This window comes from Lytechinus pictus, chromosome 11 (genome assembly GCF_037042905.1).
Source record: "Lytechinus pictus isolate F3 Inbred chromosome 11, Lp3.0, whole genome shotgun sequence".
In the NCBI taxonomy this organism is placed as follows: Eukaryota; Metazoa; Echinodermata; class Echinoidea; order Temnopleuroida; family Toxopneustidae; genus Lytechinus; species Lytechinus pictus.
In genome coordinates this window covers 20,774,198-20,797,441 of record NC_087255.1, presented here as the reverse complement: position 1 = coordinate 20,797,441, position 23,244 = coordinate 20,774,198, and the positions used below count along the sequence as shown (strand labels likewise).

The 23,244-nt window shown below is 35.9% G+C and overlaps 1 protein-coding gene across 14 annotated transcripts in view; it reads right to left on the bottom strand.

Moving 5' to 3' along the window:
• LOC129271956 (mucin-2-like) overlaps window positions 1-17,138 on the bottom strand; it is a 46,767-nt gene extending 29,629 nt beyond the window's left edge. For 6 of the 14 annotated variants that reach the window (XM_064106979.1, XM_064106989.1, XM_064106983.1 and 3 more), the window contains exons 1-6: window positions 17,009-17,138; window positions 10,019-10,646; window positions 8,631-8,669; window positions 7,520-7,552; window positions 4,789-4,845; window positions 866-1,057 (exon numbers count right to left, since the gene is read on the bottom strand). In XM_064106979.1, the coding sequence (XP_063963049.1) occupies window positions 866-1,057; window positions 4,789-4,845; window positions 7,520-7,552; window positions 8,631-8,669; window positions 10,019-10,112 (415 nt within the window). In that variant the 5' untranslated portion in view covers window positions 10,113-10,646; window positions 17,009-17,138. Of the gene's footprint in view, window positions 1-865; window positions 1,058-4,788; window positions 4,846-7,519; window positions 7,553-8,630; window positions 8,670-10,018; window positions 10,647-11,045; window positions 11,131-17,008 lie in introns of those variants that run through there. The other 8 variants (XM_064106981.1, XM_064106987.1, XM_064106980.1 and 5 more) reach the window with 5 other exon arrangements.
• Between the last annotated feature and the right edge of the window lie 6,106 nt (window positions 17,139-23,244).

Sequence of the window (23,244 nt, the reverse complement as noted above, 5' to 3'; positions counted from 1 at the left end):
TCATGTTTTTTCACTGACCATTTCACAGCCCCCCCCCCCCCCCCCAGTAAAACACAACAAATTCACAAATGTTTCCCACCATAAGGAAAAGAAACATCTACTATGCATATTTGTAGTAAATCATTTCAATACGAGTTGGTTCATCCAAGAAAAAACAAAATACTTGGATATGGAAGGGGCATGGCTCTAAAAACGCTTAATCATCAAATGTGAAAAAGATCTAGAACAATCTTTAATACGATCTCTTAGTTGAAAAGTATGCTGCATGTGATCAAGTTTTATGACATAACGGCCTACACTTGAAGGGCTTCAGAGTTGTAGAAAAAAAAGAACTTCAAATCATTTCATAACCAAGTCAACATCAACTAATTAGCTTTCAAGTTCCATTTACAGCCGGTGCAGCTCAATGGATTCACTAGCACAATCAGCTCTCACCTGAATTGAATCAAGCACAAATGTCAGAGTTAAAAACCAATAAGGGCAGTTGATCGACTTGTGTTCAGTGATGCTCTCTGGTTTAAACCCTTGTTGTTGACCGGTGGAGTGCAAAGGAATCGGGGGAGCAAAAAAAAAGGGGGGATCCTTCACAATGTATCCATGAAAACCTCACTGGATCTTTCAGGGGCTGTCATAGAATACTGGGCAAATCGGCAAAGAATGGGACAAGAAGCAGGGGCAGAGCCCCTCCTGGAAAAGTGAACTATTCAATTTTTCTGACCCTCCCATATGCGCACTAAATTGCACCAAAGACTATGCACAGCAAGGGTACTATTGATGTGAATAGTTTGTGCCAGATCCTGGAGTGTCATGGTATATTGTATTACTATTCCCTAGTCCTAAAATAACAGTAAATGTCAACTACTACCTGGGTTAGAAGTTGATCCTTCAGAAGGCTCAGTTTTAGTATACAAATTAGAGGGGCTAGAGCTTGGTCCAGCATCAGGGGTGGGGTTAGTATCAGAAGGAGACGAGAACTCATCAGTGACAGGGCTGGTCTCAATGGTAGGCTGGTCCGTAATACCAGTACTAGGACTAGGTCCTGTTGTTGACGGTTCTGCTAAAAACAAGATCCAAACAAATATTTTTCTCTGAGGTCATTAAAAAGGAATCAAGTCAATCAATGAAGCCATAGAGATGTACATGTATGATAACTTCAAGAATGGGTGCCAATGAAAAATGAAATATTAGCCGACAGCAAATTGCAAGAGAAACTATGATATGGATGAAGAGTAGCCACAAGAACTTAAAATCAATGAGTCTATTTGCACTTGATCGATGAGATCACAAACATTTCGAGAAATGCTAGCGATGACTCTACAGATTGAAGCACAATGAGTGAACAGTGAGCAGCTTATTCTGTTCAAGCTTAATAAAATTGAAATGTCTATTAAAGGATAGCTGGCTTTTGATACTGGACCAAGGTATATTTATTATTACCACAATTGGAGAGCCTAAAAAGCAAAGACACTGGCCTATTTCATATCAATACATGGCAGAAATCTATGACAAATTGACTCTTCACCAATCAAATGAAACCTTATCAGTCGCTTATATGAAATAGTTTGTGTGAGAAATGTCCTCTTAAATATAAACAATAAATTAGCATTTCATTTAAAGAGGGATAGAAAGAGAAACAAGTGGAATGCCTCTGGCGGTCTCACCTGCATCACGCGATTCAATATAGCAGCAGTGCTGACTTTGAAAACTACTATAACTCGCACAAGATGTTCAGTGATACTTGGTAACTCTTATGTACACGTTTTATGAACTAGACCAATACACTTTTTAATACACAGATATGATGGTAATTCAACAAATACCCCCAACGTGGCCAAAGTTCATTGACCTTACATGACCTTTGACCATGAACATGTCACCTAAAACTCGCACAGGATGTTCAGTGATACTTGATTACTCTTTTGTCCAAGTTTCATGAGTCAGATCCATAAACTTTCAAAGTTATGATGGTAATTCAACAGATACCCCCATTATGGCCAAAGTTCATTGACCTTGGTCATGTGACCTGAAATGCGCAAAGGATGTTCAGTTTTCCTTGATTTCTCTCATGTCCAAGTTTTATGAACTAGACCAATATACTTTCGAGGTTATGATGGTAATTCAACAAATACCCCCAATTTGGCCAAAGTTCATTGACCCTAAATGACCTTTGACCTTGGTCATGTGACCTGAAACTCGTGCAGGATGTTCAGTGATACTTGATTAACCTTATGTCCAAGTTTCATGAACTAGGTCCATATATTTTCTAAGTTATGATGACATTTCAAAAACTTAACCTTAGGTTTATAAGATTTTGATGTTGATTCCCCCAACATGGTCTAAGTTCATTGACCCTAAATGACCTTTGACCTTGGTCATGTGACATGAAACTCAGGCAGGATGTTTAGTAATACTTGATTATTAAACCTTATGGCCAAGTTTCATGAACTAGTTCCATATACTTTCTAAGTTATGTTGTCATTTCAAAAACTTAACCTTCGGTTAAGATTTGGTGTTGACGCCGCCGCCGTCGGAAAAGCGGCGCCTATAGTCTCACTCTGCTATGCAGGTGAGACAATAAAAACAAGGGTGTATTTAGACAAATACATAGAAAATGAATAGAAAATGGACAGAGAGAGAGAGATAGACAGAGAGATGTTGAAACAGAGAGAGGGAAAGATGGACAGAGAGAGGGAGATATAAAAAAGGAGAGTGGGGGTGGGGGGGGGGGGGTAAGGGAGGAAGAGAGTAATAAATGAGAGAATATAGAAAACAAACAGAAAAAGACAGAAAATTTAACCATGCCAAGGAAAATCCAGAGCTTATATTTTTTTCTTTGTCATCTTTATTAGATAATGGAAGAATGTAACATGATTTATTTCAGCAATACTGTTTTTCTCAAGATTTTGACAAAGCAGCGGCTATCTTTGTTAGATCTGAACTTAGGTTTGACAATGAAAGAATATCACATGGTTTATTTCAGCAGTATCTTTTTTTCCTCCAGACTCAGAGAAAGCAGCAGCGCCAGCCTACCTCAAGCTAGGTAGGTATCCATGACGCTTTCGTGCATACAAACAATTGTTTCCATGGCAATGACACGTAGCACATTTCACCAAGCATCAATAATATGCCAATAAAGCTCAACATACATGGACGACCACACAGTCATGTTGAAGCTGCGAGCTACCCATTTTACAGATATACCCCTTATTTCTAATCTGCTATTTGAGGCTGGGTTTTGGCATTTTCTATTGCACAAATTTCAAAAGTTACATGAAGTCCATATAATTCAAAGTCAAATAAAATCTTACAAATAAATGTACCTGCATATACCCAGAATAGAGATAAATATGGTTAATAATGTATGAATTTGAATGAATCTATTAAACGACAGAAATGAAATGTAGGTTGAATTAATTTCCTAAAAGCCTTCAATACAAATACCTTATACATATATTCATGAGTGCTCATTCAAGCACATACTTGTAAACTGAAATGGACAGAGCTATAACTATAATTGATGAGAAATTAATCTGAAGAGGATGCCAGGAAGGAGATGGACAGAAATAATCAATTTAATCACAAAATGGAACCAAACAAGAGTTGAGGGAGGATTGCAATATGACAAATGTTATTGATGAGATATGATCGAAAGCAATATACGAAAAAGATTGCACTCTACATGTGAGTATCACTAGCATGAATACAAATGATTTTAACAAGATAATGGATAAAGTGTTTACATCCGCAGGTGCTATGACAACCAAATATTATGGGCCCTTCTTTCAACATGAAATAATAACAAAGCATATCAAATGAACCTTAGATACTAATCAGAGGTGAAGAGATACACGACATCCCAATCATTCCGAATGAAAAAATAGGGATGACTTCGTTTAAAAACTGGAAAGAATCAGCGATAATCTTGAGGAGAGTGTAGTAAAATTATCAAGAAATTATGAAAATCAACATTTCATAACATTTGGTAAAAAATTCTTTCATCTCAGGAGGTCTATCAGGGGAAATATTATAATTTTTAAGGTAGTGGCTTTTATATTGCACGTACATGTATACACAAGAAGTTCATTCAAAATATGAAAAAGTTTACTATTGGCAAATAATTTTTGAAAAAAGAAAGAGATCATCCTAGACCAAAGGGTTGTTGTAGAAAGAGCTATTTAATCATGATTTCGAAAATCAAGAACAAGTCTCGAATGCTTACTTCCAGTTCAAGTTCAAGTTTTTCCACCATTAACATTATAAACAAATACAAATCAAACATACATCATTGGTTGGGAATAAAAATGTGTTTGATTTGTGGAGTTGTATTTCATTGCAATTCTTTCTGAATTGGAGATTTAAAATTGATTATCGTGATGTAAAAACAAGAAAACAACTTTAATTTGCGCCCAATTGTGCAGTCAGGATGCACACAAACGTAACACAAGTCGTCAAACACTGGATTGACAGCATATTAATCAAACACTTCAATGGTTGTGACTTTTAACAAATGGAAACAAAACACACTGTCGGAAAAGTGAAAAGTAGGAAATTCCTCACTCTTATGACAAAAAAACAAAACAAACAAAATAAACGTATATTTGCAAAATGCAAATAAAACAAAGTACTCTGGGATGTCAACACCAAAATAAATCCAAGGATATTATTATTCCATTTAATTAAAAACAAAGAGGAAACAGAGAATGAAAACAAGTCAAAGACTTTCTTTCTTTATCAAAAAGGCGATGGGGACCACAAAGAATCTTAATAAACAGAAAGGTATATAGGTACCTGTAGTTGTGATAGGTGGGGATTCTGTCATTACCGTTGTAGTTCCAGGTGGTGTACCTACATGTATAGTAATTGATGTTAATAAAGTTTTTAAACTACATGCACTTGCTTCACAAGTTCTTTAACATCAATATACTTTTGTTTTTATTTTCCAATTTTCCTGGGAATATTATCACATCTTCATTTAAACAAATGTTTATAAATGTAGATATTGGTGGTAAACTTATTGTCGAAAACCCAAGAATAAAAAACACATTAAAATGAATGACAACATGTTTAGATCATGTATTAGATTAAAATGACATTCTAACATCTACATACCGGTACACAACATGGTTTTATTGTAAATGATATTAAAATGCACGGAATAGTTTTCCTTGCATCACATCGCAATTTGCTCTACAATTTTAAAGAATGCTACATGTACATAAAAAAGTTGTTTGTGTAGCAGAATCCTACATAGGACTGTACAGAACTCAGAACTTTGAGAGCTTTTCTCTCATGACCAAAAAAAATGCTTTAAAATCAAATTTGGTGAGCAAACTTACTCCTTGCAATGTGCTGTGTTGAGTATGGTTTACAAGGTAGTCCTTCCACAGATTTCGCGTTATTACCAGGGCCCCGTCTTACAAAGAATTACATGTACGATTGATTCGATCAACCTCAACTGTATGGAAATCCATCAATGTCATAATTTTTTCGACAGGAATTTTGCACCATGTCCTTTGTACACAAAGAGAATTATACAGAGTTTTCAAGAAAACAATGAATGTATGAATATACAACAGATCTAGAAAATATTTTGAATGAACACGCATGTTATATGTTAACATAGAGTACCGAAGCGATGACATCAGTTGTCATGGTGTCATGGCGACCTGGTTCTAAACAAATGAGCCCGCCGAATGAAAGCGCGTGTTTCTCATAAGAGAAAATGGCTGCTATCGGAATTCGATCGCTTGCAACCTATTTTTCAGACGAGCCAAAGTCATACAAATGTGTACAGACTATCGTCAGCTGCGACTCTGTTTAGAACCAGCCCGCCATGACACCATGGCAACTGACTTCACACTTCGGTACTCTATTGCTGGCTTTTCATAGTTTTGGTTGATCGTATCAATCGCAACTCTTTCTAAGACAGGGCCCAGGCTATTCAACATTAAGGAATCATGAACAAGCCCATATACGACGTAGAAACATGTGCATGGAGGAATGACATGAGGGACAATGGACAGTATCATGGGTATCATTATCAATACCCCTTTCATACTCATTACTGCACTCTCTATTGCTGAATGATAAGTGCTTTTGAGAAAGGCGGTGATAAGGGCAAAATGAAAGTCGCAGGCGAAAACTTTCCCATTGAATTTAAAGTGAGTTAAGAGAGGATGCACCTGGCAGCATGAGAAGGATGCTTTAAAGGAGAATGAAACCCTTGAAACCAGCTGAATCCATATCAAAGAGAAAAATCAAAGAAACATATTGTTGAAAGTTTGAGGAAGATTGAATGAATAATAAGAAAGTTATGAGCATTTGAATATTGAGATCACTAATGCCATGTAGATCTTCCCATTGGCAATGCGACCAAGATCTGTGATGTCACACACGTACAACTCCCTCATTACTTTAGTACTTATTTCACTTATATTCTCACTTTTATAGAGTCTATCACAAGGTGAGATGTTCTCTTTATGAGAGGACAAGTACAGAGGTTTCACAACATTATATCATTGATGAATCGTTTGTCATATGATTAGAATGAGCAAAAAGAGATGTTTTGGGGTATATTTTCAGTGTCCAAAAGGGGAGAGTTGTTCATCTGTGACATATATATCTTGGTCGCATTGCCAATGGGAGGATCTCCATGGCATTAGTGATCTCGACATTCAAATGCTCATAACTCTTCTATTGCTAGTCCTATTTTACTCAAACTTTTGTTGATCTTATTCTTTGATTTTTCTGCTTTCACAAAAGCTAACTTGCTCCAAGAGTTTCATTCTCCTTTAAGTACTGCCTCTTAATGGTGTCAGAGGTAAAATCAACCCCATGAAAACCATGGAAAAATTAAACACATGACCTTGCTGTGATCATTGAAGCATAGCACGCAATGCTTCAATGAACATAACTCACATGTATTTCCTATTTTTTCCGAGAGATGGGAGGATGTGCTTTCTTTTAATATGCATTTCACGAGCAAAATTACTTATTTTTGCAAACGACTGCAGATGAACCACATCTGACTACTGTTGCTTCATTAATTTTCAAAATTACTATAAAAAAATAAAAAAGTATGGCCTTGCTTTGCACCTAGTTTCAAATAATGATCAGTCATGCATGAATGATTATGAATCATCATTGCAACAATGCATGTTTTCAGACCTTGTTGTGATCAGGGAAGTTGATGTGATTATTGAAGCATAGCACATAATGCTTCACTGATCATTAGTTATTTCATACTTTTTTCTCAAGATGAGATGATATGCTTTCATTTGATATGCAATTCCCAATATTTCAGTTGGTATTACACATTTCGCAGGCGATTTTAAACAAATGGTGAAGAGTGGTGAAGACGGGTAACGGGGAAGAGCTCAGTATGAAATGGGTATATTTAAGCGGTTGGTCCTGTTTCACAGTGATATTATATTTCAGCACTTATACATGTACAAAAGGATTATTCAAAGAAAGAAAGAAAAATAATGAACCCTTTCAAATGAAAAAAAAAAACATGTACCTGGCGTAGTCGTTGGAGTTTCGGTGGTTGTCCCTGTGGGCAGCATGCAATGAAGGGTATTAATACAGACAAGTAATAAATTCATTTGTATAATAATTTCACTTTGTTTACACTGCTTGATAATGTAAATGTATTAATTTGTATAAACATTACTTGATAAAACATTATACTGATGACTTTGATCAATCGTTAGATACATGTAATCACTTTTTTACAAATGATCCTTGATATATGTACATGCACTGTTTGGTAATTAGTTTGTTACAATGCTTGACAATTCTTAGTTGTTTTTTTTAAATACTGCATAATGCTTTGGTACTGTACATTGCTTGATAAATAATTACTTTGTTACACTGCTGATGTATGTATCAAAATGTTACAGTTTGCTTGACAATGTATTACTTTGTACTTTGTAAATGGGACTACAGTGTTTAGACCATTTTTAATTTTTAATAAACTACAATTTGCACGACATTACATTTGCTCCTGGAGAAATAGAGCACACCAAAAATATGCATAATCAGCCAAATATAAAGCATACTGTGTCTCTCTGATGAGTATGAACCTGACATTCATCCAAATTCTAACACCATACTGAATTTTGGTGCAAAACTACATGTACACATGTAGATAACAACTGTACTCTTTTTTTTTTTGGTTGTTGTTGTTCAGAAACTGACTTTCTGGAGCAAATTAGTGACCCATTGCATAGAACGAACTTAGACTTTGCCCATCCAATGGTAACTTTATTACAGAATAAATGATGTTGATTGGATGTTGGTTATTGTTACCATGGTAGTTATAATTGGATTGCAAAGTTATACCTTTATGCAATGGGGTCCAAGTAAGGTTGGATACAAACATAGCCTATTAACAGTGCAATCTACTAAAAAAAAATCACTGAATCAGTAATTTCTAAATTGTTCCATGCAAATTGTAATTGTTAGTTTTGCACAAAATCATTCTATTTCAAACTACATGTACATGTAAATCTTCAAATTCATACTGTGCACAGCACTTTCAAGACCCATCTGAATGCACATGCAATATATCAAATTAAACATGCAGAGAACAAATTATTTCATGCATTGTATCCGCATCGTTCACTTACCCGTGGTTGTAGTTGGGGGTGTACATGGTTCTATACAAACTAAAATAAAATGAAAAGAGAGATATGAATTAAAATTATTTTCTTGAATTTTTTTTATAGAAAAATCATGTTTCCTTTAAACATCAATTAATACAAAAACTTGATTGTAACATTTACATGTACATGTAGACAACAGAAGGGAAATCTTAGAAAGTAAATATTGGTAATGTTTCATTTTCAGAATGAATTTAACAATGATGTAATACAAAGGCACAGGGGGTACAGGTGCATGTATGTTACATGACTCAGTATATGTACTGTACCTCATAATGAACTCATGACATATAAATGAAACATTCATGTCACAACCAAATTTTCTGCATACTTTTGGAAGATTGATTTTAGACTTGACTGTTGGTATAAATTCATAATGCAAAAAAAAAAATGGGGCAATTTGTCTGAATGTCTTTACTATGAAAATGTTGAGCTTTGTCACACCACAACTGAATGCGATATAAAGTGGTAAAACTATCAGACACACATACATGAAATGTAGAGCAAGAATAAATCTTTCTCATTTTCATTGCTCTCAAATGTAGACAATTTTCTTTCTACTTAAACACCAGGCAAAAAGAATAAGATATTTTGGCAACAATGATTGGATAAGATTTAATCTCTTAGTGAATGGGGATTTCCCAGGGCTCTTTTGGGACAAAATCATCCCGTGCTACCAAGTAATTTGTCCCTGCCCTACTCACAACAGATGGTAATTCTTTGAGGGCAGATTACCACTGAGGCTTGCCCCATCTATTTAGGATAAGACAACTTTTGGCCCCCATTCATTCTGATTTGTAAGAAAATAGCCCCACTGGTTCCTATGAATTTCAAAACCAATACCTGAAATGAAAAAAATGATCACTTTCTGAAGGAAATAAACTTAAAGTTAACATGATCAAAAGACAGGCATAGCTGCTATGACTCAATGTGCAGGTTCTCAATAGACAAAGCCAACCTAATTTATCAGGGTCCTAATTTAGAAAAAAAAATAATTAAAATATTTTTGAGATGCTGGATAGTCCTCTCTTTGTAGCCAATCGAATGGCATGATTGGACAATACCATTTTACCAACATGTTTAAAATTTTAAAGTTTATGTGCCAGTTACATGTAGTTTTGTAGCTTCTCGACTGCTTAGGTTTTACCATATCTCCTCAACAAATGCCATTTTTTCATACAAACTTGTTTGATTTAGTAAGGAAGTTGAGAACATTCTCAATAGCATGTTACATAACCTTGATGATGGACAAATACAAAGAACAAAGAATTGCTCAATTCTTAAATTTGTATACAGAAGTACCGAAGTTACATGTAACCTGTTACGATAAATAAGAAAGAAAAAATATCACTTACAGCTCGGTTTTGGGGGAAGTTCAGGTGGGGAGGAAGTACAGTTGCACTCAAGGGCACTATTACCCTTGAAGCATATGTCGTCGGGTGAATCCATCTTGAATCAGCTCGAGAGTAGGCTAATGTCTGAAATCTCACAGTATAATATGTCAGCAATTAAGTCACATCCTTGCATTGTAAACACAATATCTCTCGCACGGAGAAAGCCGGCGTAACCGCTCGCTTAAATCATTTATGTGATGGTGAAGTTTCTCCATGTTTTTGTAAAAGCAGATGAAAGCCCTTGCTTGTCACGTACATGTAGATCCTCAATAAATGAATTTCATGGATTCATTAAAATTGTGTTCTAATAATACATACAGACAAGGTATATATTGTAAATTTGAAGTCGAGTTGGTTCCATATTAGAGCGTGAAATCATAGGATTTGGATTAATACAGAGACTTACAGCTAGCTGCAGTGATCATAGACCAAATGCATAGTAATCTTGCCACTGAAAACTGGCTGAAGGGAAAACTATCCAATGTACGTGTACTTGAGATGCTGATTTACTGGCATTGTATTATTAGGCTTGGATGTATCACTTTTCTGGCAAGATCCAAATCAGGTTCATCATCATCTCACTCAGTTCCTGCAATGTGAGAACATAAAGAATTTAGAAAATCGTTTAATGTGAAGCGTCTTTGTCAAACAGATAAAAACTTCAAATCAATAGTCCTACAACTTTTAAAAGATCATTAAAAGATTGTACGTGATGATCTATCCACAATGGAGTCCGCCAAAGCAAACATGTACTTGTATCTCCGCTTCCAGAGGGGCTACAGTAACAAACAACGTCTGTCTAGATTTCACCTACGGTACATGTCCTCTAGACGACAACCTTTGCTTCTGATTTTTGATACTGTTTAACAAAGCCAAAATACTGTAAGAGATTGATGACAGACTCTATCATGTATACCGGTAATCAAATAGACATTGTGATAACTGATATAAGAACAATACTGTATAAAACAAAGAGAGCCATTCATACTGCAACTGCTGCATGCATGTCCACACAACCAACATTTCGTACCATCAGAGAAGCCATACAAGTTAAGCAGAAAATCACCATATCCAAAATCTTTACGCATGACGCCGTTGCCATGCAACCAGGTTCATAGTACATGGATGAACAAACATGAATGTAGCTCTCTTTTATGGCAGAGTTGTCAAAAAGAGGAAGTCGTCAAAATAAATTCAAGGGGTTTCTGTTCTTTGAAATCTTTTATGGGTGTAAGAGGGGTAAATACAATTATAAAAAATCTAGGACCCTCTGTCACATAACCTTTCTACATAATGTAACTTTAAAGTTGCAATAGTTTGATACATGTATAGGGATTATAGAAAATGTATGAGGGCAACAGGCAATTTAGCCCTCATAACAGTCCAAAGCGTCCCTAAAATTCCCCCACAAATCATGCATTGGGGTGACCAATTCTTTCTAGAGTACTAGCCCAAAGATCTGTCACAAACAACATTCAATATTTAGAAAAGCAATATTCTAACTATGTATATTTACTGCATAATTGCTATTGCTTGTTGCCCCTAAAATAACCCTTAAATGAAAGAAATATTCCTAAAAATTTTGCAAATGTTATCACCCCAATGTGGAAAAAAAGATAGCCCCTAGGCCAATGCCCTAAAATTATAACTTCCTACAAGTACCCTGCTAGCCACTGAACATGACTGCCAATTATTCAGTTCACAGAGAGTATTTCCAATCAGAAATGAACACATACATGTACATGTAATGAAAACTATGTAAAAAAAAAAAAAAGCTATATACAACACAACCCTTCAAACAACATTTGCTCATTCTTAAAAATGCCTTTCAAAATTTATACTAAAATTCCAAAAAAATTATCATCAATTGTTCACATACACGCACACAAATACATGTAGCTTGGCAATTACACTTTTAAACTACGGTACAACAAATAAAAGGTTTGATCTGAATTGACACTCCAGAGGAAAGGAGTTTTATTTGTCAATCTGTAAACTGGGGTTATAATTTTTGAAGAATCCTTATCATGTCCCAGGTAAATGTACATGTACTATATCTGGGCCCGTGGCATAAAAGTAACTATTATGGTACCGGTATTCTTTGTTGTACAACGCCTACTTAGCTTGTTGTACGCGAGCAAATGGGAGGCTGACAATCAATTTATTTGTACCGTTACACACAAGACGTACCATCCAAAATGCACCATCCAAATTCCACAATGTACCGTTACACAGCTTTAGGAGGTGACGTCACAATACGATTTAATTCATTGTGCTCTGTAAAACTGAAGGTGCAATACGCGTATTCGCCTGCTGGCTAAATGCGCAGTGCTGCCCAAGGTCATGCGCGCTTGTGGGATTTTGCTTTGCGCTTTCAATATTTGTGCTCCCTTTTCATAGATTACTGCAGGGATAAACTCTTGTTTTTTCATATTTTCGCTAAATTCCGAGGCGTTGAACAACACAAATAGCGAATATTCTTATTCTTGCAATGGTGCGAGACTTCGCATTCGGTGAAAGAAAGAGACCCCCTATTCAACTCGGCTAACGCCTCGTTGAATAGAGCATCTTTCTTTCACCTCATGAGAAATCTCGCACCATCGCACTCATGCCTATTTGCTATTTGTATACCATTCAATGGTAACTGCCATAGTAACGTTGATCACAAACCAATCAAAATCAAGTATTCCAGACAAGTTACCATTGGATGGAAGTTTAATACCAAATTAGTACTGGTAACTGTTATGCAAGTGGCCCCTGGTGGTGTCAAAGAAGATCTCTGTAATTTTCTTTATACATGGACTCGATAATACAATCATTTACATGTGTACATGTACCAGGGTAGGAAATGATTTTTAATTTTTAGGGGTCACCTTTTTTTTCCACATTGGGGTGATTGCAGAATTTTTGGGGCTATTTCTTTCATATTAAGGGCTACTATTCATGGTTTTATTATGAAGTAAAACCAAATACTATTATTCTGCAATACATGTCGTTAGAATATTGATTTTCTATTGAAAGTTGTTTGAGACAGATCTTGGGGCGACTCAAGAAATAACGGTCGGCTCAACGGAATTTGGGGGAATTTCAGGGGTAACTTGGGCTGTCATGAGGGCAAAATCACCCGTCGCCCTCATGTAATTCTTATGTTGACATGCACATTATAAAATTGGATGTATTAATTCACAACCGATTTATGGACCATAGGTGTGCATTCCAGCATGTAATTAATAATAATAATAAACATTAATTTGTATAGTGCAATTAATCTTAATGAACAGGAAAATAATTGCATTCAAGATACCATTAATACAAAATGAAAGAGAGCAAATACTTGATGAGAAAAATCAATCATCTCCTTTCAGTGTAAATATTATAATCCAACTACAATCCAAAGTTCAATCAAGGAGCTTCCTTGGTTCAATACAGTTCAACAGTAGCTGGTACTGGTGCACAAACTTGGGTAGCAGAGGGGATTTCCCATTTAGCTCACTGTTTGTTTGTCGCCATGGTGATCAAACTGGGTTCCCCTATAATGCGCATCCATATGTATACTGTACCCAGGGTACAATCAAAATACAATTTATGATGTGCAAAGGGATGCATTAATATTAATAAGGAACTAGTACTGCGTAAGTAACATAGCAACAACTCTCCCCCCCCCCATTGACATTTGAAGCTGCATTTTATCAAGTAGATATCACTCTAGAGTGATATCTCTGCATGTGTATCGTAAATTATGACACAGAGTGAAATAAAATTTACATACACATTCATGATTAATGTAGGCCTACAGTACATGCATTGTACATATTCTTATTTTTTTTCAAAATAATTCCATCTTCACTTTTTTTACCCACAAGTTTACAAACTCTATTTTTAATCTTAAGGAAAACAATGGATACAGTATAGAGTACAATATGACTCGCCTACATGCATTTTATTGGAAATACATGAGCCAGGGTTTGAGAGGACCATAGGTGGTCCTGAGCAAGTGGAGGGATACATGTACATACATGTGTGATAGGTTTCGCAATAACAGCTGTACATACATGTATTTTGTCATTGTAAAATGTATTTTTCACATCAAGTATTATACATGTATGTATTGAATTATTTTAATGATTGTTATCTTTGTTTCAATTTCATGGGATAAATTTTGCAATTATTTCATGAGAATCTATTTGTATCATGTGACGATCACAATAAAATAAGAAATATATCAATAATATGTTTTTTCTTTCTTTTCTATAAAACCTATTCCCGAGCTGGAATAGGCTGAACATTTCAGGATATACATGTAATTTGTCTGCAGCATTCTTTATTAAAGAAAAAAAAGAGAAAACATTGCCAAGAAAGGACACAACAAGTATCTCAGAATTAAACATTTGAATTTTCACAGAGGATCAGCTCAGGTTGAATAAAAATAGAGTCAAAGATTATTACACTTTTGCAACTTTGGCAAGTTTGATAATTGACATTTCACAAGCTCTGCTTCATTTCCATGTGAAAATGACTGTGGGATAATTATGATTGAGTGTGTTAAATAAACTACATGTAGAACTTAAAATTCAGCTGCCATCAATCATGAGAAGGAAAAAAATGAGGGGAATATTTCCTTTCTAGCCAGGTTGGACATAAAAAATAATCATAATTATTATTACCATATTTCAATTCAATTCAAAATGTTTTACGATAATACTTTCTATGTATGTCGGGGGGGGGGGGAATATAAAAGGAGATCTTTTGAGAGAGTACAGTTTAAAAAAAAGAGGGGGTGGGGAGGAAGGATTCAATTAGATTTTACACCTATTACACGTACATCCATATTCATATCAAGTAAAATACAAATTTTAAGCAATTTATACTGAATTTTTAAACTGGATTGGTGTGAATTGCTGTCATATTAATGAAAAAGATGTTATTCATCATGGAAAAAAAGTTCTGATTTCATCATCATTATCACAACTTATCACCATCTTAATTTTTTACTATCAACACTGTCAATCTTTTCAAATTTTGTTGTACATGTATTAATAAACTTATCATAATATCGACGTAATCATCATGATTTCTGCATTTATGAGGATAATGATAAATGGCAAATCAGCACCATCAAATTAAACCATTCAAAAATGCAGAGAGTTAATCATCTCATCATCATCATCATCGTAAATCATTATCATCTTCATCTCTCACTATCATGATCAAGTCTTATCTTTCACTACATGTATTCAATAAAAGGTATTGTTTAACTTTGTGAGCAGCCGATTTAAAAAATTCTCAAACCAAGATGAAACATGTGTACAAGTGCATGTATTAGAACTAATAAACCCTGAAAACAACCATTATTGAGAATGAAAAGCTAAGACTACAAGGCAAACCCAGATTTTGTAAATAGGCATCTTATAGACGCCTAAATAGTACACATAAGTGTATGGGATGAAATTAAGATGGTGTTTTTGGTCACTTTATATTTCAACTTTTGAAGCACTAAATAATTATTTTTGAACGCAATTTTTTCTAGGCTTCATTTTAGTAACATTATCACAGACACAGGTGACAAGTGTGACCTTCTAGCTCAGATTTTTAAAAAGTCAAACCAATGTTAACCAATCACTTTTTAATAGTATTGTGGTACTTGTGCATAAAACATGTACTTTGTAAGATCGCAGTGATGTACATGTACTGTACATGTACTATACCAAATATTGCTGTTCTGCTGTTTAGCCAAGGTGCAAGTAAAAATCATCATCTGTCACATAACGAAGAGTGACTGAAGAGAGGCGGTTCTTAAAGACCTTGAATAATTACAATTATCATACTTAATCATGAGTTTTTTCAGCATGTATGTATACTGAAAAGATGGCAGATGCTGTGTGTATAATTTTCATGATTGTCAGCCTTTGTTGTGGCATAAACCTTTCAAAGATGCACTCTCCACACTACATGTACACTCCTGAGAAAAAAAGGCATTTTTTTTTAAATTGAAATGTTTGACAGCAAATATGAGTCTCAACTTCCCATGTCATCATCATCATCACCATCATCATCATCGTCATCATTGTCATTATGATCATTACCAGCATCAACATCACCATCATCATCATCATCATCATGATCATCATCATCATCATCATCATAATCACCGCCACCACCATGACTACCACCACCATCATCAAAAAATAAAATTAATCTATCATCTAGAAGTAGGCCTAACATTAGGCACAACTAGATCACTGAAGTTAAGATGAAAATTAGTTTAATATGCATACATGTAAATCATCAAATCATCATGAATCATCATCTTCATTTGACTTTATCATAATCACAATCATCACCATCATCATCATCACCACCATCACCACCATCATCATCATCATCACCATCATCATCATCGCCATCACCATCACCATCACCATCACCATCACCATCACCATCACCATCACCATCACCATCATCATCATCATCATCACCATCATCATCATCACCATCATCACCACCACCAAATAACGTTAGTTAGACTGAGTGATAAATCTGCTGTTTCTTCAGAATCAGAGTTTTTCAAAATTTTCTGATTTTTTTCCCTCCTCAGCGCAGCATATCCCCGATAGAAATAGATCTAGACCAATTTATCAGCCTAACAGTAACCATGGACCTATTCCAGTCCATGGTCTAAGCTAAGCGCGGGCCAATGCTCTTTTTCAGTTTTTGTCGGGCCTCTGCATTTGGCTGAGACCTACGGTACATTCCCGTGCCATGAGCACTGGCCCTGCCCCTGGATTGAGGATGCTAGAATGCTAGCCGCGCGCCGGGAAAGCTAGCTGGTCCGATCCGATGCGACACCCCATCGGTGACGGCGGTACCGGCGAAACAGTGTCTTTTCTATTTTCAAAGACAGTGGCAAATAAAATTATAATTCTCGACGTAAGAAAAAGAGCACGTTCTTACCTGAACTAAAAAAATCTTTCCAAAACGTAACGCTGAAAATTGAAAACAACTGTCCAAGATGCAAGATTATGCCTACAAAAATCTGCAGCAGCATACCTGCGCTGCCTACCACGAATTCACTGTACTGTATGGTATAGGTACCGTACCGTACGCTGCGCGCGGTGATCGTGATGGTATGGTGCAAAGAGTATGGTCAGTGCAGTGATCTCCAAATGACGATGGTCAAAGTTTCCATGTCATATTATGCAAAATGTCAAAATGTGGGAAAGAGTGCCCTTTCCATCTTCAAGAAAATTTTCACATCAAAATGAAATAAAACAAAAGACACAAAATTGATATAGCCTCAAACACAAAAAAAAACTCGGGGGAGAAAAGGAAATGGGTTGGATATGCCTGACGTTTTGTTTTTTATTATAAACTTAGGATAGGCTAATTCCTAAAATACCAGTGTATTTTTATATTTAATCAGTGTATCAATCGGGTTATGCCTGTTCATTTTTCTGATTTGTTTTATATAAATCAGAATTTATATAAATATACAATACCCCAATACACGCTCCTCTTCATTAATTCATTTGCCAAGACACTGCACAGGACGTGTTCATATCAAAATAATATTCGTTTATTTATAGGTCCGAAAAATTGGAACAATTATTAATCTAAAAACATCAGAAATGCGCAATCTTTGAATTAAGAAAGAAGTTTATGTCCGATCCCCCCCCCCCCCCCGATCCCTAAATTGAGTGATTACATGGAGTTTCAGTTGTGGGCATAGGCGGCGGAAGCGGGGGCACGGGGGGACCTGCCCCCTAAGAGTTGCCCTGTTTGTTTTTTTCATGATAGTTTTTTTTTTCATGTCATAGGGCCAATCAGCCTATGTATTTATTGTCTTTATGTCGAGGTGCACTCGTCACAAGCTCTGCTTACTGAGTTTCGGCCTCCATTTATCACCATCATCCTCATTCATATCATCTCCATCTTCATCATAAAATTATGAACAAAATAACATTTCTATTCTGCTTTATAAATGTATTTATTAATTTAATGAGTTTTATTCCCGATGTTTAAACAATCTGCTTATAATGACAATCCTTCTCGATCTCCTGTACTGACTGAAAATGTTGTTTTTTGTTGATCATATTTGTGAATAACTTTTTGATTTCTTGATTCATACCAAAAATCCATTACCGATATATTATGTTTTTACCAATATATTATGTTTGTTACGTAATTAAAATTGTATACGAATGTTATGAATGCAGAAGAAAAAAATAAATCAAATCAAATCAAATTTTTGCAGTGTGTTAATTAATGCTTATCTCTAAAATATGTTGAATTGAATTGATATAAGTGGATTATTAGGTTCCCAAACTTGTCTTTGTTGAGCTGGCTGTTGAAGCTTTTTATGCTTCCCAGGTAGCAAAAAAAATATGGGGCCCATCAAAAAAGTCTGGTTACCATGTGGGCACAATTCCGTTCCCACATGGGTAAAACATGGTCTTTACCCATATGGTACCGGTGGCCAACTTAGGGACCCAGATGCCGGCCCATCTGGGGCCCGTTTGCACCGTGGTCCCAATCTGTGCCCATATAGGTACGAGGATTTATACTGGTTACATGTGGGCCGTGGAACATCTATAGAGCCCATATAGATATGATAAACCATCTGGGCCCCATCCGGCCGGGGCCCTATGAAGACTTATCTGGGTACTATATGGGATAGTTTTGGCAACATGCATGCATGCAGATAGGCCCCCGATGAGTTCCAGTATACGTTTTCATCTGGGTTCCATGTGGGTCCCGTATGGGCCCCATGTGGGCTCATTAAAAAATAATTAGTGTCATTGAGGTCATTGAAGCACATTTTTGGCAACTTCTTACACTAAGCCATATCCTATCCTAGAATCCTACATTCTAATCCTAAATCCAAATCCTATCCTAGTCATGTGCACCTATCCAACTAGTCCCGTCCTCTGTCCTTAATTGACTTCCTATTGGGCGAGTATACAAAACTTGACAAATTATGGTTAACAATTATTTAACCCTAAAACATTCTTCTAAAGTTAAATGTGATGATTATGAATGGTATGATATAGGCCTAAACTACATATCTTTCTGAAACTTTTCGTGGTGGAATCATTGCATAAACATAAACATAAAATTATTAGCTAAAATTTGGGTCATTTATTGTTGTAATGAATATTCATGAGTGAAGTCAAGATCAAGGGAAATGGAATCCTGATGGCTTTTCTAATGCGAAATCAACTAGATCCCACCTGGTGTAAATGCATGTAGTCTCAAGGTCTCAGGGGCGGTGGAACGTATATTTGTGTGGGGGGGGGGAAGCAAAAAAAGGCACTTATAATGTCAACATTGTCATTTTTGTACAAACAAATATTTTAAAAATTAGATTGCGTTTCTGCCTAAAGTAGCTATGTGGGCCCCAGTCAGCCCAGATAAAATCCATAATGGGCGCCAGATGTTTTGCTACCTGGGTTCCCATTAGGGGCTTGGGGCACTTGCCCCCCCCCCCCAAAAAAAAAAAAATGATGATAAATAAATGAAATAAAAACAAACCACGACCCGGCCCCAAAAATGAAAGAAATGGAAAGAAAAGGAAAGAGAGAAGGGAAAATGCCTATTATCTTCAAAATATTATATTAAATCTATCACAAATTTTGATTTTTGTAATAAAGATGTCAAAATTTGCTTACAACTTAAAAAAAATAATTTTTCCAATTAGACATATCTGGCCCCCTCAATTTTTTTGGCTCATTATGCCACGGACAGGGCATAATCATTAGCAAATCGTCCATTCTATTAACCCTAGAATAGTAGGGCATACTGAAATAAAATTTACATAAAATGACTGATACAGAAGATACATTTATAGCAGACTATTTTGAGAAAGTGAGATTTCTAGATTATGGAAATGCTAACATGGGTACACTAAGAATAAACCTGCGTATCTGGCACGAGCGGGTCGCGGGTGGGGGGATATCCTCCACACTCTTTTCGGAGAGGGGGATGGTATGTACCATCACCACCCCACCCCCCCCCCCATTTTCAAGACAGCTTGAAAGAGATTTTTTAACCATCAAATGATTAATACTATTGTTAATGAGTGGATTCATTGTTAAATGCAGTCAAAGTGTTTTTGGCCCAATTTTGCGTTTTAAAAATGCAAAATTTCTCAAATTCCAAAAATTTGGCTATGAGAAACGGTCCTTATATAGCTTATTGTAAAGGTTATATCCGCTGTTGCGCTGCACTCACAAATGATTATAATATGAAAGCTAATCATAAACCAATCAAAACATTCTTTGAATACAATGGCGTGAAAGGGGGTGGGTCATATATTTAGCATCTTTATGGAAGCGGGGGATAATAAAAAAAATATAGGCATATTTATATCCTATACTTCAAGTTAAGTGTACGATGAGTTACTGATGACATTGACCAAATCAATGCCGTTAATGACACACTGGAGGAGAAGTATGGATAGAAATACTTTTCACACAATTTACAATTTCATCCGTTTATGTAGGACACTTTAATTGACATTGGTTAACATAGCACTCTAATAAATATTTCAAATATAGTTTTTACTCAAAAATTTGATGTTGCATCATCTCCCAATATAATCTTATAATTGTTCCAAATTTTTCCTTTCATTATGCATCATTGTGTCATTTCCACGGTTTTTTAATAATCACGATCCTATTTTTCATTCTCATCTCACCTTTAATGTTTAACCAGTGAGCAAATAAGTTTTCACTCAACAAAATCTGGACGGTTTATCTTTATTAACTCTTTATTATTTCTTTTTTGCTTTTATTCTGAAATTTACGTTATTGATAATTTACCTTATCCTCTGTAATAATTATGCATGTCATTGTAAACGACTGAAGCAACTTTTACAAGGCTCGCTCACTTCGCTCACTCCCCGCATTTCTCCAACAATTGTACACCTCTTGGAAGACGATCATGGTCACCACTTTGTCTTCCAACTATTGAAAAGTTGCTCGCTCTATCTATGACATATATATTTTATATCCAAACAAATCCATTGCAATAGAGCCATCGACAAAAATGCAATAGGCCTTTAACTGAAATATTGTAGTATAATAATTATGTACAAGGTCATAATACCCCCGGATACATAGCCCTTTGCATATAAGGGTGTAGACCCTACACCAAATTTTGAATTTTTAGGTCAATATATTGCGATCACCACCCACCCCCCTCCCCCACTACTCGGACCGGAATTGCGCCACTGCTATCTAGGCAAGGTATGAAATGCCCATAATGAAATAACATAATGGACATTAAGTGGGTCTTGCGTATAATGTGTATAAGTGACCGTGAGATGAGGAAATGTCATGCACATTTCAAGCAAAATGACATGCAAATCACACTTCTCTTAGAGTAATAGCAGGGATCAATCTCTTTGGAGTGAACTGTACGTCCTTTTAGAGTAGATTATGGCTTTTTTGTGGAGTGATCTGTGCATCTTTTTAGACACCGTCGCTCAAAAAAGAGGTAAAATCCACTCTAGAAAGATGCAAATCTTACTGGAAAATGGGTGAGTTTGTCCAACTGCGAGAAGAGTGCGATTAGGGACCATTAAAAAAAAAGTTATTTTGCATTTAGAGAATAATGGGAATAAACTGAGCCTATATACCTATCTGCGTAAGATATGGAAATGCCCACTGTGTAACATAATTAGAATAAACTGGGCCTATATACCTATGCGGAAATGCCATGGGTATATTGGGAATAAACTGCCTGGGTAAGATGTGGAAATGTCCATATTGGTATAATGGGAATAAACTTTAGTGCGTATTTAACTATATGGCCTATATACCTATTAGGCCGTGGACCGAACGATCAACAGTGCTTTAGTTTTTAACTTTTGCTTCTGATCAGTTGACCTTGAAGTATGACAATGCCCACATGAACCAATCATGTGTAACATAATGGGAATATACTGGCCCTACCTGTCTGGGTAAGATATGGAAATACCCACATGGGTAGCATACTGGGAATAAACTGCAGAGGCCTACCTATATATTGGTATAAGATATGGAAATACCGCATGGGTATAATCTGGACCTAATTATCTGGGTATAAGATGTAGAAATGCCCACATGACACAATGGTAACATAATGGGATATACTGGCCCTACCTATCTGGGTAAGATATGGAAATACCCACATAGGTAACATACTGGGAATAAACTTCAGAGGCCTACCTATCTGGGTATAAGATATGGAAATACCGCATGGGTATAAACTGGGCCTACTTTATCTGGGTAAGATGTAGAAATGCCCACATGACACAAGGGTAACACAATGGGAATAAACTGGCCCTACCTATCTGGGTAAGAATGTGGAAATACCGCATGGATATAAACAACTGTGCCCAATTTATCTGGGAAAGATGTAGAAATGCCCAAATGATAATGGGAATATACTGGTTCTACCTATCTGGGTAAGATATGGAAATGCAAACATGAGTAACATAATGGGAATAAGCTGCCTGGGCCTACAGATCTGGGTAAGAATGTGGAAATGTCCACATGTGTATAACGTAATGGAAATAAACTTTAGTTTGTAATATGGCCTATACCTATTTGGTAAGACATGGACATGCCACATGAGTAATCTGCTTGGGCCTACCTATCTGCGTAAGATATGAAAATACCCACTTCGGTAACAAAATGGGAATAAACTGGGCTTACCTATCTGAATAATTGGGCCTATACCTTTCTGGGTAAGATATGGACATTTCTATGGGAATAAACTGGGTCACTATATAGGGCAAATCTCTTATCTGCAATAAAGATTGATGGGTATACTCCAGGCTGAAAATAATATGATTTGAACAGATAAAGTAAAATTAGACAAACAAAACACTGAAAATTTCACAAAAATCGGACAAGGAATAACAAAGCTATCACATATTCATGGTTCTAGCAAGCAGGACAGGATGTGGAAATGCCCATGGGTAACATAATGGGAATACATTTGGACACTATAATTAGGGTAACTCTCTTATCTGCAAGAAAAATCAAAATTAAAACTAAAATTTCACCAGAATCGGACATGGAATAACAAAGTTATCACATGTTCATGCATGGTTTTAGCAAGCTGATGGTGTCATTATCCCCACTTATTCTTTTGTGTTTTATTACAATCATAAAATTATACTTATTCAAAGACCCATTTCTCCT